The 11629-nt window shown below is 49.3% G+C and overlaps 1 protein-coding gene across 1 annotated transcript; it reads right to left on the bottom strand.

The window, feature by feature from the left end:
• Positions 1-3908: 3908 nt before the first annotated feature.
• Positions 3909-11153, bottom strand: USB1 (U6 snRNA biogenesis phosphodiesterase 1). The gene is made up of 7 exons (XM_090062711.1): positions 11020-11153; positions 10380-10534; positions 9311-9494; positions 8375-8428; positions 7343-7448; positions 5993-6076; positions 3909-5610 (listed from the first exon to the last, which is right to left on the bottom strand). Exons 1-7 carry the CDS (start codon positions 11094-11096, stop codon positions 5506-5508), a joined length of 765 nt encoding a protein of 254 aa, XP_089918837.1. The 5' UTR covers positions 11097-11153; the 3' UTR covers positions 3909-5505.
• Positions 11154-11629: the final 476 nt, after the last annotated feature.

Raw genomic sequence — 11629 nt, 5'->3', positions numbered from 1 at the left:
ACACACGTGCACCCCCCCCATCATCATACACAACCCAGCACACACAAACATCACAAACACACACCGACGCACCCATCACATCACACACATCATCATACACCGTCATACCTCCATCACACACCTGACACACCAGCACACACATACACATCATGAACACACACCCATCATGCTCCCACCCTCAGCCCCTTAGTTACACCTGGCACACCCACACACCCCGTTCACTGAGGCTTTATTGGCAGGCAGCTGCCACAGGGAACCTATAGTCTTATACACGTCCCTTCTGCCTTGCCTCTGAGTTTCTCACAAACATAATAAAGACATCCCACCCCTCTGAAGCTGCCTCGAGAGGAGGAGCTTCGGATTTTCCCTTGACTGTGAAGGGATCAGTGATTGTTCTGTTCCCTGCCAGTGGCACACATGCACACTGCTAACATGTGCACACTCATGACAAGTCAGGTAGAGAGCCCTATGCGCACACAGACAGTAAGCACAGAGGCTTCAGTGCTGTGGAGGAACAGGTGAAATCAGATATCATGACCAGTGAAAGCTCTGGTCAAAACAATTAAACAATGGCTGCTAATTCTAGTAAGCTCCGTTGATCTGAGAGATCTGGGGCCTGATTTTCAGAGATGCTGAGCCTCCAAGGATCCAGGTGAAGGCAGCCGGAGTGTAAATGCTCAGTCCCTCTGGCAGTGTCTCAAACTGGGCACCTAAAAATTAACATGTAAAACAAGCAGCAGTAACTTTTGTGAATGGGGCTGCAAAGCAGTTGTGGTTTGATGCAGAAGTGTCCAGCATAAGCTAAAATGTGTCAGCCAATATGCTGTCTCTTAAATACACCTTTTCTTGAAAAGGTTGGAACAATTATATTCAGGTACTGAAATGTACTTGGCTGCATGAGGGAAGGCAGAACTGAAAAGGGGGCTTTCTAGCTTTAGGAGATTTTTTTCAGAAGTGGTTTTCCTATATGTAATACACCTGGCTTGTCCAATACAAGCTACTGTCTGGACTTTGTCCCCTCTCCAAGAACAGCCTCTGGTGTGTTTGACTTTCAATGTGGAAATACCAAAGGTATATTTGAAAAGCACACTGTTTATGAGCAGAGGGTCATCTCACAACGCACTTAGGGGAAGAGGAATTTCAGTTATGACCCAAGAGCAGAAATCATGTGGCATTGAGACTGACAACACAGGTCCCAAGGGCCTTTCTGGAACCCATGGCTCTTTCTGCTTTTTCAGGTCTCAGAAACTCTGCTTAGGGCGGGACCCTCACTAGACAGCGGATGGGGTGGGGCTAGGGCAGTGCCTGATGCTGTGAATATAAATGAAAGCTGAGATTTGGAAGCCCAAGTCCCCAGAAATTTCCAGGAATCACAAGACGCTGACTATGCCTCACAACACATCCATGTTGCTTATACATAGAACTGAACTCTTGCTGTGCCATCTCAGCCTGTGCATCCAATGCTGGGCTCTGCTTAGCACCCCTAGTGTAAATCCAGAACATCTGCACTACTTTCAATGGCATTAACTCTCTTTGACTGAGAGCTTGAAGGACATCCATAAAGGCCGTGTCTCCATCTCACCTTTGAGATCCTTTGGCTGGAAGGCTGGTTAGTTCTGTGGACCTCAGAAGCTCAGGGGCAAAGTGGTCAGCCCTGGAGTAGTGGTGAGTCTTTCCCCTGCTGGCTGCAGAAAGACACTTCCTGAGACTAAACAGCCCCATGCCTCTAGCTACAGCAGAGCCTCAGGGACCAGTCAAGGAAAGAAAGGAGAGTGCAAGGTTTACAGTCCCTTCATGCTCCAGTTGCTGGTAGGGAAGGCAATCTGAGTTCGTCAAATGGAAAAGGATAAGCAGAAGAGGAAAAAACTCCCTTATCCCTGCAGGGGGGCAGGAAACTGCACAAACACTATTTGGAAGGACCCTTGCACAAATGATGGTGAGAGAAGTGCTGCTTGAGCACAGAGGCAATCAGGACACAGAACTTTAGCATCTCCTAAGCCAGGGGTGGCCAACCTGGAGCACGTGCCACTAGTGGCATACGTAGACTCTGTACATGGCAGATCAGGGAGGGAGTAGGCAATACAGCAGCAGATAGGACAGGGAGAAAAAGCAGAGCAACAGGGAGATCAGGGCAGGGAACAGAAAGCCAAACAGTGACTGGGGAGGGAGCACAAGGCAGAGAGCAGAAAGCAGAGCAATAGACTGGGCAGGGGAAGGGGATTAGAGTGGCACTTGGGGAGAGCAGCAGCTAATCTCTAGCATGCCTGCCAAAAAGTTGGCCCCCACTACCCTAAGGCGGATGTCCTTATCTCCCTCTAGCCCTGCAACAGTGGCTTATTGCTTGCATCCCCCTCATTGTGGTTCCTAATGCTTCATCTACACTGCAAGAGCAGATGTACGTTTGCAGCCACGATCTGACCCAGCTGGTGCAGACAGAGTTCACTAAGGAGAACAGAAGGCTTTTTTCCCCCCAAAACAACCTTGTGCCAAGCGTGTGTTCCCCAGGCACCTACTACATTGTTTAAGTGTATCTGGATTCCTGCATTCTGAGAAATACAGGCAACTATCCTATAGTGCCCCATTAGCAGAGGTGAGAGTGCCCAAAGAGCTACACATGCAGGCAAGTCCCAGCAACACAGTGGGCAATGCACTTTAGGATGTCCTATTCCACAGGGTACTGGGAAGATAGAGGACTAGCCAATTTAGTTACACAGGCATGGATAGGGAGTTCTGGCTGAGCTGCAAAATGCAGCAATGCAAAGGTACTATGTGCCAGCTTAGGCTTCTGAGGAGGGAAACAACACTGTTAGCTGCCATGGTTACTGACTGAGCATTACCCTTCTGCTTATGGACACAAAGCAGAAGCACTTTTTTTTTTTTTTTTAAGGAGACTGAGCTTCACTGGAAATCTATAGAGGCAAAACATGTAATAGCCCAAGATACTTTTGCAAATGAGTTTCAAACTCAGAGACAAAATTTCACCCACTCCCCAACTGGGGCTTGTGTCATCAGGGGGAAAGCAGGCTTATGGAGTCCTGATAAGGACTGGGAGACTGGTCATTTGGGTACAACTCCCAGTTCAGCAACTGACTCATTGGGAAACCTTGTTGAAATCACTCACTCAAAAGCCTTAGTTTCTCTAGGCGTAAATTTATGACTATGGTTACCGATGTGTGCAGCAGCAAGGGGATCTTATAAAGCACTCTTAAGATCCTCATAGGATAGGCTGCCGAAATGGACAAAGTACCACCCACACCCACAGCAGTTACAGCTGAGTGCATCTGGATACAGTCTCCTTCCCTCTCAGGGTCGCTGTATCAGGGAACCTGTGGTTTATGAAAACATACAGCATTAACTAGGAAGTTCCATATCATGGTGTAAGTCACAGCACACCATGCATATGGGTTGTAACTGCATGAGACAAGACTGATACAAATCATGATGTCTGGTTATACCAACACCAGGCTAAAAATGGAAAAACAGCTCAATTAACCAAGATTTAAAAAATATAATTATTTCATTATTTATAAGGGAAGGGATACATAGACATTTCTAATATCCACGAACAGACAGACTGCTGTTTGGGAACAGATGATAAAGTGATCTAGGTATCTGGCAGAGCATTTAGAAAAAAAAGCTCAAGTATCTTCCAATGAAGACAGCTGCTATAACTGCACACTGGCTGCAAAAATCTCAGCCCCACTGAAGTCAAAACTCTCAGAGATTTTGATAGGGTCAGGATTTGCCCTTGGGTCATAAAGGACCTTGCTCTGTTCTGGGGGGAAGCAGGGACTACAGCCAGCACTGAGCTGCTGAGACAGCCAGGTGACTGTCTTAAGGAAAAGGAGTGCTCAGACAGACAGACTCCAGCATCTATTTAAAAAAAAATCAGTCACAAGGACAGGAAGCAGAAGTAGAAAGTTATTTATTTTTAGATTTTTTTTTTTTTTACTACAAACTTTAAAACATTTTCTTCCATCTGCCATCCCTTGTCTACCCCTAGGGATCCAATTACAGTTTTAAAATGATATGCTGTAGATATAAAGCTCATAAAAACAAAGGGTATCCAAACACAGATATTTTAAAGAGCACCAAAGCCCCTCTGACAGACTCAGTGCCTCTGGTCTTTATGCTTTGATCACTGATTTCATCCTCCAGCTGATGTCACGCTGGAAAGGACTAGGGAGGGTTTCTGGAGGCCAATGGGAGCTGCAGGAGCTGAGAACTTCTGAAAAAATCAGGTCCTAGCTGCCTATAATGCACAGAGAAAACAGCTTCACACCATTGAAAAGGCAGGTGCCAGTGCTTAGAAATGAACCTCTCTGGGTCTTTTAATAGACAAACACAAAGCAAAAGATACTGGACAGCATGCCAACCTCCATCCATAATACCTGGGAGGCAAAAGCCCCTCATCTCAGAACAAATATATTGCCTGCAGGGGATTTCCCAGTGACTGAAGCTCAGATGAGAATCCAGAACCGTTGTTACAAAAAAATTGCTTTTCTGAAGACAAACAGTGTGGCTGAAAGTTGACGTTAGTCCCGGAGACCAATGTTTTTGGTGCACCCAAACGGAACTAAACAGCAGCAAGCTCACTAGACTCTAGGATGATCATAGGGCTACCACATTCTGCTATCTGCAGTTTCCTGCTGTAAAGGATTGGTGATGAAAGCCAACACTGCCCTCTTTTGGGCACTTTACAGTATAACAGTAGGATTCATATTAGAGGGAGCTCCCAGGGAAAAATCTTGAAATCTGTGCCTTTGCCCTTCCTCACCCTTCAGAGAGTCTGTGGATCAGTTTAAACTGAACACTTCCCATTAATTTCATCCTGGAGTCACACTGACTAGCACTAAGTCATGGAACTTCCATATCTTTGCCAGCTCTAATCCCACATAAATTTGGAATAAGGATTAGATGCTGAATTGCATCCATATAGCAACTACAGCATTGACAGTAGAAAAAAAATAAAACTTTATAAGGGAACCTATTCCAATCAGCTACATGCACAGAGATGCTGTGACTGTCTGTCATGGGAATGATAAAACTCAGCAACCCTCATCTTGCTGTTAAAAGCTCCAAGCTCAGTACAGCAACTATGCTCTATATCCCCTTAGCAATGCAGTGCCCTACATTCTTCTTTTTAGCGAATGCCCTCCCACAAACATTTTCAGTTCACCAAAAGATAAATAAGACTTAAAAATCCCCACAGTATAACTGACAACTATAGGAAAACCTAAGCTACCTGTGCTCATGAACAGCACCCCAAGCTAACAGCAACTGTGAGGAATCATAGTGCAAATATCCACATTCTGGGCCAGCAACTTAAACTAAAAGCAGGCTGGCTTGAGCTTCCAAACTCCATCAGGGTGATGAGCAGAGATCAGCAACTCAGGATACATGTGAATCTTCAAATTGTCCAGTTGCACAGTGCAGCACTGATTTCTCGTCTCACGAGCAGAGACCAGGCATTGGGGCAGCTGAAATATGTGGTTTTCCTGCTCCCTACCTCAAGGGAAAGGAGAACAACTTGTTCCCGGATTTGCAGCGGATTTGCTCCCACTGGATTCGTAGTAGGAATGCAGAATCCTCAAAGCCATCCACAGTCTCCTGCAAAATACAACCGGTGGAAGGGAAGGGTCAGTGTGTACAAGGCCACTAGGCTGCTGGAGATTCAAGTCAGGCCTCCAAAGCACAAAGACCATGGGTTATGTAATTCAGAGATGCAAAGATAAGGCAGCATTAGTGGCTGGACAGCTTTAGGGTGTTCATATGGCTCAAGGGGAACATGCTGGGGAAGGACAGTTATACCCCACCTGAAGAGACTCTCTTCCCTCCAAGGCAATTCACTGTGTAAGGTTTACAATTTGCTCACTGAAGTGACACAGCTGGGATGTTACCTGCATCTCCCCATCCTCACACACCCTGGGAGATCTGGCTGGGTATTATCTGCATTACTTTCACCTCAAAATATGCTGGCATGAGCAGTTACCTGAAGCTTCTGGAGACACTGCCCTTCCAACCTGTCAGTCAGGTCTCCGACACACCAAGCCAGGCTGATATGGAATGAGGGGTTCTGTATGGAAATGAGGCATAATGAATAGCAAAGGAATTACACGGCGGCTGTAAAGTCTGAGACCTGCTGCACTGTCCAGAACCCCTGAACCCTTTGCAAAAATAAGTGGAGCCTCATGCTGAGACGTAGCTCTGCATTATCGTGACTTTATAGCACAGACCCAATGCAAATCAGCATTAGATATAACATCAGAGATCAAAGCCTGGCTCCCAGCTACTCTGCTCCAATCTTCCTCTGACATCAGTAGCAATCGGCTCTTTCCTTAACTTCTTTCAGCAACGCAAGGTGGTTTTACAGCATGTGGAGAGAGACTCTCCACGGGGATATGAGCTTCTCCTGAAGACAGAGTGGGCTGTTAGCTTGGGGTGCTGTTCATGAGCACAGGTACCTTAGGTTTTCCTATAGTTGTCAGTTATGCTGTGGGGATTTTTAAGCTTTAAGTACACACTCTGGGCATGTATCACACTTCAAAGACAGAAGCGAGTGCCCTACTCTGCTCAGAAAGAGATCGATTTTCTTTAAAATACACAACAGGTGAATTTCATGTCAATGACTACTCAGGGAACTGTCCCCAAGATGGGCACCAGCAGTGCCACTTCTTTCACACTGCCCTGTCAGTGTGCCTAAAACCTAAGCAGGGTAAGCTCTCTCACCCATTCAACAGCAACCATTGCCCTCTCTGCTACCACTTTTGGGGCAATTTGTATGATGCTTACTCCTGCCTTAAGTCCTGGACTCAGACTAAGGGCACACATTTCACAGACCGGCTACTATATGGTACTGTTTTAAAGCACTGCTGGTCTGGGCTGGATGTAATCCAGAAATGAAAGGTCTGTGCAAGCTCTGCTCTCACACAGCAATAATCATCTCCAATTTGATTATTGTTGGTAATCAGTGACTTCAGACCTTCAATACACTCAGTCACTAACTGCCAGCAAAGGCCTCACTCAGGACTGCTGGACCTTGAACTCTTAATGCTGCTGCAGGCAGTAATTAATAACTGGGGAGTGGTAACCAATGGGAAAAACAGGACATAAGAATGACAAGGGAGCAGAAAACCAGGTTCCCTAGTTAAAGGAGTGGAGAGAAGACATGGCAAGTATTTGAATGTACACTAGATTATGCCTTTCCTTTCTCTTTTATTTGGGATTTGGAAATTTAAGTCCTTCATAGAGTTTCTATCCTCCAACACTACAGCTGGGGTCAGCTAAGAGGTCTGGCTTTGGCCTGAGGTGAAGAGGGAGAAGACACTGGAGAGGCAGTTACCTTGTAGAACATTGGGAGATCAAACTCCTCCATAACTCTGTCCACCCCTGAGACCAGCTCCAACAGCTGAGGATGTCCAGAAGAGACCTCCAAGCCTACAAAGGTCCTGAGCGACAGAGAAAGAGACTGAATGTAGCAAGGGCCTCTTGGGAGCCTTCCACAAATACGCCATCTGAGCACCTCTATTGAATTTGGGAGGGTGCTAATAGCAACCAAATCCCCATCCTCAGTACCTAAGAAAAGAGGAAATCAATCTCGGCAACTACTGACCCATTCATCTGACTTCTATAGCATTCAAAGTTTCTTCTGAAGCTTTGCAAGAAAGAATAATATCTTGAGGTAAAAGGGAAATGGCATAAGTACAGCCCTGTTTTACCAAAAGGTAAATCGCATCGTACTAATCCAACTGCTTTCTGTGATAAAAATTAATGTCTCTAGACAAAAGACATGTGGTATTTAATCCAGCTGGACTTCTGTAAACCATTTAACATGGTGTCAGGTGGGAGATTACCATGTGAGGAGGAGATTGGTACAAAAGTTGTGGGTTGGGTAAGAAACTGGCTCTTGCCTTTGTCTGGACTGTTGTTTCATGCCACATGAAGACTCATGCAGATGTTACTATACTGATTATACTATGGTCACATTTTCTACGGGCATAAGTCAATTCTTTTCTTTTAATGAAAGCTGAGATCCTTCAGCACAGAGCACAGTCACCAGGGAAAGGGACCTGCTCACTGAGCTGCCTTGAGCTAGCCTAATCACATCATTGGATTTATCACTATACTACAAGCTGCCAGTGCTGTAGCCCAAGATGAAAATTATGGGCCATCCCTGAGGAGAGGGGGGCTTATGAAAACCCAGGGTAACAGGAAGCTGGGGCAAAGCCGCATCCAGCCGGCACTGACTCTTCCAATTGGAGGGTGGGCGGTACATGAAGTTGTGTGTATGAGCTAGTCCCCACTCATCCTCCTGGTACCATCTTCCGCTTTCTCTCCAGTGTTCTGAGACAGGGCTGCTGTGCTACTCACCTACCTGGTTTTGTTTTGGTTGGTGTAAACCTTCACCTGGTCAACTGTACAGAAGAACCTGAACAGATTAAAAAATTAATTCAGCTGGGAAAGGAATAAAGTAGGAGAGACAACTGACAGCCAAGCAAGGAGGTGCCTAACCTTAAATCAGGGGTGGGTAATTATTTGGGCCCACACAGGGAATTTTAGGGAGCTGTCGTAGGCTGGGTCAACACTCCCTCACCTTGTGCAACAGCTCACCAAACTTCCCTGTGTGGGATGGGTCTGAGGGCAGGTAGGGAGTTAGTGTGGGCTTGGGCAGCAGCTTCAGTAGGGACAGTTCAGCCAGGGCCCCATTACCATCAGCACTGCCTCTCAGCCACCCTTCTACCCTGAGAAGGTACCTGGGGAGATGTCTAGATCCCCAGTAGAAACCTACCAGCTGTGTCCACAGCTGATGCCAGCACCTGCCTGGCACTGCTTCCAGCGTGCAGGCTGGAAGCTGACATAAGTTGCACGGGCATGCTGTAGGTGCAGCATTGTTAGGATGGCAAGGGGAGAAGCTGGTGAAAAGATGGAGATAGGCAGCCCTGCCCACCCCCTAGTGTGACGCTTGATTCTGAAATCAGCAGAAAACTTCAACTGAATTCCCTGGTGAAGGTTCAGCCCCATGCAGTGTTCCCTGCAAGCTGTGTGGCATGTGCAGTCGAGCAGGTGTGCTCATGCTGCACTGTCAGGCGTGCCTGCATGGCCACATATGCCGCACAACTTAGAGGGAACGCTGGCCCCATGTGGTGATGTTTCATGAGCAGACACTGGATTAACAATTCTTCCCCACTGTGCTTTGGATCCTAATTAAGAACTGCAGACCAACGGCTGGATGGGAAGGTATGAAAACATGGAGTATGCAGAGGGATGCTAGACACCCAGGGAGAGCATCTGCAATGGCTCTGAGTCCCACCTGTAAGCAGTGGCCAGGTGTTGCTTGAGAGACTGCACAAAGGGGGTTATCCAATGATAACGCAGCACCACACTTTGCGAGAGGCTGATGTGAAACTCCTCCATGGCAGTGAGCGACACAGCATATGTGCGAGCATGGGAAATAAGGAGCTCCAGCAACTCCAGGAAATCCTCTGAGGCTTCATCTGCAGGGAAAGAATCACTGAAGTCAAGCTATACCCTATTCCACAGCTCTGAAGCGATGATCTTGTCTATTGGGAGGTGAAGTAGAAAGCAGAAACAGCCCCAGTCAGTGGGGTGCTCCGCACTCTCCTAGTCTCTCATGCCCTGGGATCACAATGTGAAGAGAAGCCTCATGCCACCCATGAGAAGATGGGGGTCACAATGATCCTTAACCAAAATGTACATATATGAAAGCTGAGACACAGAACTGGGAATAAAAGCCAGGTGCCCTCATCACCCTTTCACTGCCTCCTTGCAGAGATAGTTTTTCTAAATTTTAGAAAAGTCCCAACCCAGGAATTCACTAGTAGCCATTACTGCCAGGTCACACACCAGGTAGAGTACACATCTCATAGGACACACACACATTTTGTGCAGGCTCCTCTCTCACTCACATGTCCATTACAACTTTGAAGTCAGAACCAAAGGGGAGCCCAGAAGTCACAAAATGTAAACACAGCAGCTGATCTGGCTGGGAAAATCATTGCAGAACTTCTCTACAAATGGGACATTCCAGATCTGCCTATGAGGCGAGTCCATTTACTGTCTGTACCAACAGAAAGCAGATGATGAGAGCCTAGGCCAGTGTAGGTCACGGGAGGGGAGGGGCTCACTAGTGACTCTGCTGCCAGTCAGTCTGCAGAGAAAGCACCCACAAAACCTGCACCAGTGCTGACACATGGGTTTCCATGCACCAGAGATCAGTCCCACCCTCTGCTCCTGACCACACTATACCCAACTTGGGGACAGACAGCTCCTCTCTGGGAACTCTCCTTTCCTCTCTCCCCTTCTGCTGCTCTCAACATCCCGTTGCTATGAACAGAGAGGAAAGAGCTGAATTTACCTACACGGCATATAGACATATGTTGTCCAATTGCCCCGCACATGCGGGAAGTTGCGCACACGGCCGCCATGCTTGGTGCTGTCATCCACGACCTCCTCTTCTTGGTCTCTGAACATGTTTAACACACTGGATGGTACCGGAAGGCGGGGAGCTGTTGGGCTGCAGGAGAATGGGGGTATGGCGAAAGGAAGAGCGCTACTCAATACGTACAGCAAGCTGTGGGGCACTTCTTTGTTTCCAAAGCGTCCTAGGCTAGGGTCATGCCAGGCACTAGCTGCCTCTTCATGGCCTGTGTATGCAGAGTCCAAATGCCTCCCGAGCTGGCCTGCGACCCCAGACTTTTGAGCAGCGATTCCCCACTGAGGCCACAGTGGCCTGGCCTGCCTCCTAATTCCTCCACAACAGAACTGGGCTTCAAACAGGAACCCATGGTTGTGGTGGCTCCCAGGTCTGCGCCAGAGAAAAGCTGCTCTCTCATTTTTCAGGACTCAGGAAAAGAAAAAAAAAAAAGGTGACCAGAAGGAGCGAGCGTGAGCAGGGCTGAGACGCCAGGGGTGCTCTGGGCCCGGCCCCAGCCCCCACGACCCTGCGGAGCTCACCCTCCCCCGCCCCAGCTCGGTTCAGCCTCCAGGCCCGGCACCCACCCGGCCCGGGCGCCGCCCGACTCCTCATCCTCGGAGCCGCTGCTGCCGCTGTAGCCCACCAGCGCCGCCCCGCTCATGGGCTTGCCGCCCGCGTTCCAGCAGCCGCGGCGTCCGGGCGGGAACGCGGCTCCGCTCAGTTCCGGGCCGGGCCGGGCCGGAGAGGCGGCGCTAGGGCGCACCGGAGCTAGCCCGTGCAGGGGGGGCGGGGCCGCCGGGGGGATGTCGCTCCAGGCTCATCCGGGCTGCACGCTAGCGGCGGCGCAGGCGCAGTTGTGCCGCGGCCCGGCAGGGGGCCCCGCCCCGCCCCGCCGACGTCTGGGCCTCCCCGGGCCCGGCCGCGTCCGCCCCCGCGAACCTAGCAGAGCCGAGCCGAGCCGAGCCGGGTCGGGTGACAGCAGCGCCACCGGCTTGGCCCGCAGGTGAGAGCGCGGCCCTGGCCCCTTTGTGTCCCCGCCCGTTCGCCCCGGGGCTTCCCCATCCCCCGCCCTCGGGCCCGGCGCCGCCCCCTGCGTTTGTTTTGTCCTCAACTTTGTGCCCCGGGCTCGCTCCGGCTTCCGGCGCGGCGCGGCCCCCCTGCTTGCGCTCCCCTCCGCCGGGCCCGGGAGGTCCT

The sequence above is a fragment of the Crocodylus siamensis genome, chromosome 9, assembly GCF_052110815.1.
Source record: "Crocodylus siamensis isolate JL-2025a chromosome 9, ASM5211081v1, whole genome shotgun sequence".
Lineage (NCBI taxonomy): Eukaryota > Metazoa > Chordata > Crocodylia > Crocodylidae > Crocodylus > Crocodylus siamensis.
Note: the sequence above shows the minus strand (reverse complement) of the source record. Positions and strands in the feature narration are given on the sequence as shown.